The sequence below is a fragment of the Epinephelus moara genome, chromosome 24, assembly GCF_006386435.1.
Source record: "Epinephelus moara isolate mb chromosome 24, YSFRI_EMoa_1.0, whole genome shotgun sequence".
In the NCBI taxonomy this organism is placed as follows: domain Eukaryota; kingdom Metazoa; phylum Chordata; class Actinopteri; order Perciformes; family Serranidae; genus Epinephelus; species Epinephelus moara.
In genome coordinates this window covers 37,770,089-37,775,891 of record NC_065529.1, presented here as the reverse complement: position 1 = coordinate 37,775,891, position 5,803 = coordinate 37,770,089, and the positions used below count along the sequence as shown (strand labels likewise).

The 5,803-nt window shown below is 45.2% G+C and overlaps 1 protein-coding gene across 1 annotated transcript; it reads left to right on the top strand.

Moving 5' to 3' along the window:
• The first annotated feature begins 214 nt into the window (after positions 1-214).
• On the top strand, positions 215-3,726 carry LOC126386801 (ubiquitin carboxyl-terminal hydrolase 37-like). Its single transcript, XM_050039386.1, has 10 exons — positions 215-279; positions 415-546; positions 644-767; positions 850-1,001; positions 1,161-1,260; positions 1,440-1,516; positions 2,276-2,384; positions 2,499-2,556; positions 3,026-3,181; positions 3,289-3,726. Exons 2-10 carry the CDS (start codon positions 443-445, stop codon positions 3,294-3,296), a joined length of 888 nt encoding a protein of 295 aa, XP_049895343.1. The 5' UTR covers positions 215-279; positions 415-442; the 3' UTR covers positions 3,297-3,726.
• Positions 3,727-5,803: the final 2,077 nt, after the last annotated feature.

Here is a 5,803-nt window from a genome sequence, read left to right as displayed (position 1 = left end):
CAAAATGTTCCAGTTAACCGTCATGAACTGAAAACAGACTGAAATAGCAAAAGCTACGGCTATGCCTATACTGTCTGGGGTTACACCAGGGGTTACGTTAGCTTCCTCAACCAACTTTGTCACAGAGGCAGCAACTTATAAACACACACTCTGCTCTGTCAGCCTCTTGCTTGTTTATTAACCATGTGTTTGTGTTTTTTTGTTTTATCTCCATAGCAACGAAACAAATGACATCTGGGACACTGATAGTTCTCTGGATAGCCCCATCGACTGCTTCGGGTGAGTACATCTGCACATGAATCAAAGTTGTAACGAGAGATGAATCCATCAAATCAAACTGAAATACCTGTTTGTGATTGGTCAGTGAAGAATTAATACTGACGTGTGTTTTGACTCGCTGTGTTTCTGTGTCAGATTTCCAAACATTGGGCAGACCTGCTATATGAACGCAAGCCTGCAGAGTATCCTTACATTACAGGACTTCATTGGGGGCATCAGTCTCATGGAGCAGGTGTGGAGCTCAGTACCTGAGGCTCATCTGATGAGGTACAGCAGCTACACACACACATTCACATCATTCTCAAGTTTTACCAAAATGAAACACATGCAAAAATGTCTCTTTTTTTCGTCTCGCCTTCTGCAGAAGCTTGATGAATGTCAGGGACGTTCATTCGTCCATAGACACTCAAGTTAAAATCCCCTTCCTGCAGTTCTTTAAGGATGTGGTCTCTGCCCAGGCACCTGACTTCTGGGACACTCTGCAAAAGGTGAGTCAGCTGACTTTACATTCTGTTGTTTCACCTCCTGACCGTCTGTGCTCTGTGTTTAAACTCTTCTCTGTGTATTCAGGATGCTCATGAGTTCCTGACTGCAGTCCTGGAACAGATGAGAGGTCTGGCCCCTCTGCTGCAGGAGACAGCAGCTTTCGTGGGCACACATTATACCTGCCCTGTAGAGGATCACCTGGTGATCACAATGGAGAACACCAGGACATGCAAGAGGTGAGACTGCACAGTTCAGGGTCACACACAGTCAATTTTTAATGGTGCCACCTTAATGATCTGGTCTTGAATAAGCCCTGCTCTTGTCCTGTTATGAAACAAAATTGTATTGTGACCACTGTAGCCAATATTAATGTGTATTGTCTCTTTAATGTGCAGCTGTGGAGCACAGTCAGTGAGACAGGAGGAGTTCACAAACCTGTCTCTAGACCTCCTCCCTGGAGGCTCTGTGGAGGAGATGCTCCAGGAGTACCTTAAGGTAAGATCCACAAATCCTCCTTCAGTCACATGATCACTGACTGATCTAAAACATCATGCAACAAACACTACAGACACACACACACACACACACACACACACACAGCCTCTGTCTGAACATGTGGACGTGTTGTAGTTGTGTTCATAACACACAGCCCGTTTCTCTGTGCTGCTCTGCAGGAGACGGAGGTGGAGTTCAGGTGTGACTGTGGAGGGAACACGTCGAGCTGCAGATCATCCCTCCTCACTCTGCCACAGTAAGTGACATCACCTCTGACATAAAGGATCACCTGACCTGGGTGGTTCCCAAACTGGGGTCCACTGACCCTGAGGGACCCTTGAGAGTCAGTTGATCTCAGCGTCAGACACCGACGCACAGAGGCACCCTTTGTGGCAGTAAGACACGCACCGGGCAGCAGCAGTTTGTGACGCTGCCTGCAACAACTGTAGTATAAAGGGAAAGAAAGTCTGTGTAGGGCAGGCAGGAGGGGAGGCGAATGGGTCAAACAGACTCTGGACTTTCAGCTGGGAGCCAACTGTTCACTTCCAGTGTGAAACCAAAATCAGTGGAGTTATTTTCATAATAACATAGTGTGCTAGCGTGTGTAGCACGCTACGCTACTGAAGTATGTCACATGACGTATGTAACATAACGACATTGGTAATGACTGAACCTATTTTAAGCAAAACCATGTTGGTTTTTGTCTGAAGTCTTTTACCTACATTGCAAGTTTATTTTGAGAGAGAACGTATGCATGTAACGAACAGAAACTGCACATTTCCTGTGAAAACAGAAATGTATTTGAAAAGACACAATGCATGTAAGGAGCGTAGATGATCATGTCGTCCCTGAATATCCAAAGCTGACGCAGGGGGGTACCTAGGGTGTCATATTTTGAGGTGTAGGTCCACTGACAAAGCGTCAGTATCTGACGAGTTAGGATGAGAATGTGTTGCTCCACTTTGTCTTTAGGCTCAACATTAATCCTTTCATATTTTCATACCTTTTCCCTCAGAGTGCTCATCCTGCAGCTGAAGAGGTTTCGCTACTCTCCCTTCTTTGAGCTTGAGAAGGTTGATGACCCCGTCAGGCTGACAAGGGACCTGCCGGTCTCCTCCACACAGGTAAAGAAAACACAAAAATCAGGCTCATGTGAAAGTAAACATGTGGACAGTGTGTGCTGTTGTATTGTGTGTGTACGTGTGAAGCTAACTCTTATGAACTGTGTTCCTTCACAGGATGGAGGCTGCTACAGCTTGATCAGCGCCATCAGCCATTTTGGCTCCACAGAAATGGGTAAGAGAGGCACACACTGAAGGCTGAATGTGACCGTCTGTCGTCCTCTGTCATGTTGTAGATAGAAACGTTTCAGGTCCTTATGGAATTAACCAATTATAATTATTCACTTTTTTTATTCTGAGTAGTTTTTAGTGGAACTTTATCCTTTTCTGTGTGAAACTGGTCGTTATTTTTTACTATTTTGATTGATAAATTTAGTTATTTGGAACTATTTTCTGCTACTTCTGATATTTTATGTAGAAAATTATAAAAGTTTTAAACATCATGTCATATTCAGAATCTTTTTGATACCACCAAGTTGTAACTAATGGTTTTATGAATGGTTAAGAAATAAATAATAGTGCTTTATAGGTGAGTTATATGCCGAGCTGTCGTGATTCTAAAAATTCCCCTTTGTCTGTTATCAGTTAACCTTCATAACCTCCACTATGTTTTAAGATATTAATCAAGATCTCTCTCTTCATAGGACACTACATCAGCGAAGGCATCCACCCAGACAACAATCCGGACGAACCAGATGATCATTGGCTCACCTACAATGATTCAATGGTCTTTGAGACGTCCGGCAACTTAGTCTGTGAGCAGCAGGAGAGGGGTGCTTACATCCTGTTCTACAAGAGAAGTAAGAGAACAACACCGTCACATCCTTAACTCAAGTCCTGAAGAAGAGAGAGATTTTTAAATGCGCCAACACAGTGTTTATATCAAGTGTGTTGTCTTCATTCTCAGTAGTGTAACCCAACTAACGACGTGATGTCGGACTAAGAGACCTGGACACAGTCAAGACGTGATGTCGGACTAAGGGATCTGGATACACCACACGGAGACAGGATGACCATCATGGAGCCAGGAGACCTGCCGCGGGTAAGTGAGTTTCTAATCTTGTCTGTTTTCTTGGTGCAGTTGTTCAACGTGACGGTGGACAACTGATGACCAGGAAAGACGACTGGAGGATGAACGAAGAAGATGTCCCGTGGCCAGAAGCAGCTGATGATTCCCTTGCCCTTAGGAGGAGGGGCCCCCCCAGAGAGCCTGGTTCCTCCCAAGGTTTCTTCCTCTAGCAGGGAGTTTTTCCTTGCCACTGTCGCCTCACAGTCTCTGGACAGCAGGACAGACCCAACTCATCTCATCAGCATAGACACCACAGTTGTAGAGATGGTCCTGCATTGTGCCAGAGTATGGCTTGCTCTCTGGGGAGAACTACAAAAAGAAAATCAAAGAAAATAAATACTATTGGACTTTATGATTTTGTTGGTTCTATTTTAATGTATTTTTCAGTGAGAGTTTTTATAGTTCCATAATACAGCGCCAATTCCAAAAAAGTTGGAACATTGTGTAAAATGTAAATAATAACAATCAAATCCTTTTTGACTTAAATTCAAAATGAATAAAGTCCAAAGACAAGATATTTAATGTTCAAAATGATAAACGTATTGGTTTTTTGTAAAATACACACTTATTCTGATTTTGATGCCTGCAACACGTTCCAAAAAAGTTGGGAGAGGGGCAACAAAAGACCGGGGTTGTTGAATGCTCAAAAAACACCTGTTGGAACATTCCACAGGTACCAGGGGGCATCTTTAAAAGGCTCAGGTGTTCACAAGCAAGGATGGTCACTTTTTGGGCAAACAGTTTGAGAACAACTATTCTCAATGTACAATTACAAAGAATTTAGGGATTTCACCTTCAACAATCTATAATATCATCAAAAGATTCAGAGAATTCTCTGCATTTAAGGGGCAGAGGTTCAGTCCAATACTCTGCATGCTGGAACAGAGAGCTGGTGAGTCACTGGCAAAGTAAAAGTAAAGTTCCACTGATTGTCACACACCTGAGCGTGTGAAATTTGTTCTCCGCATTTGACCCATCCCCTGAGGGAGCGGTGAGCAGCAGCGGTGCCGCGCTCGGGAATCACGTGGTGATCTAACCCCCCAATTCCAACCCCTGATGCTGAGTGCCAAGCAGGGAGGCAATGGGTCACATTTTTATAGTCTTTGATATGACCCGGCCGGGGATCGAACCCACGACCTCCCAGTCTCAGGGCGGATACTCTACCACTAGGCCACTGAGCTGGCGTCCGCTGAATGCCCACAAACAGCAAACAGTTCAGAGGTGTCAGGGCTCGACAGTGCGAGTGTTTCACTTGCATTTGCGACAAAAAATAGGTGTGTGCGAACTGTAAAAAATATTTAGGGGCACATGTGCGCATAAAAAAAACAGCCGAAGCAGCCTATATTTTTGTCAATAAAAAAATATGATAATCTAACCGCAAATGTTGGAGGAACTCCAGCCGCCTTCCCTCTTCCCTCTTCCCCGCATGACACGGTTATGGGTGGTTTTCCAAGCCACTGTCGGCACAATGAATATAAGTCCCACTGTCAGCAGCGTGGAAATGGAGAGATGGACCGGGTTAAGCGGCGGACCTCCGGGGAAGACTGCTCCGTTCTCCCCGCAGTTAGGGACCGTTCTCCACGGCCAGGCTGTCGGCTGGGTGGAAATAAGTCAAAGTGTAGCGGAGACGAGGGACTGAGAAAAGTGGCGGACTTCCGGAGAAGCCTGCTCCGTTCTCCCCGCAATTAGGGACCGTTCGCCACAGTACCGCTGCTGGGCAGGGTGGAAATAAAGCCCTTTTCACACAGAGCGCGCAAAGCGCAGACCTCCGCCGACGAACCCATTCATTGTGTATGTGCTACCACGGCGCAAGAGTGCACCGCTCTGCCGCCGAGCTGAGCGGCGCGCGAGAGGGCGCATGCCGCGGCATCTTTGCGCCGCCAGCCTGCGCTCGAATTGAAAATTTTTTAATTTCACCACAATGCGCTGTGACGACACCTCAGCGCGTCCAATAGCAGAAAAGAGCCTGAAGTAGACCCGGAAGCGGTCACCATGGAGCTGTAGCTCCTGAACGAGCCTGTACCCCAAATCCTGTCTTGCGCGCCTTGCTCTACACTTGCTCTGTGCCCTACCCCGCGGTGGGCGCCACAAAAATCGCGCTCTGCGTGAAAGAGGCTTAAGTCCTGCAGAGTTTCAGAGGACCTGGAGAATGTTTTAGGATAGTAATAACATTATATAAGATGATCATATTGCAAAGATAATATATATAAGATAATAACATTAAAGACAAAATTAAATTGCAATACTTTTTCAAAACTTGATGATTTTACCTTTCTGTACATTTTGTATACAAATTCATTAAATAATTTTGCTTGTAAATGTCTATTTGCATCACGTTTATTACGGAAAACAC

Coding starts and splice junctions, on each gene's coding strand:
- LOC126386801 (XM_050039386.1), top strand. CDS start 443: ATGAACGCAAGCCTGCAGAGTATCCTTACATTACAGGACTTCATTGGG. Junction 1,261..1,439: donor TGCTCCAGGAGTACCTTAAG/GTAAGATCCACA, acceptor GCTGCTCTGCAG/GAGACGGAGGTGGAGTTCAG. Junction 2,385..2,498: donor TGCCGGTCTCCTCCACACAG/GTAAAGAAAACA, acceptor GTTCCTTCACAG/GATGGAGGCTGCTACAGCTT.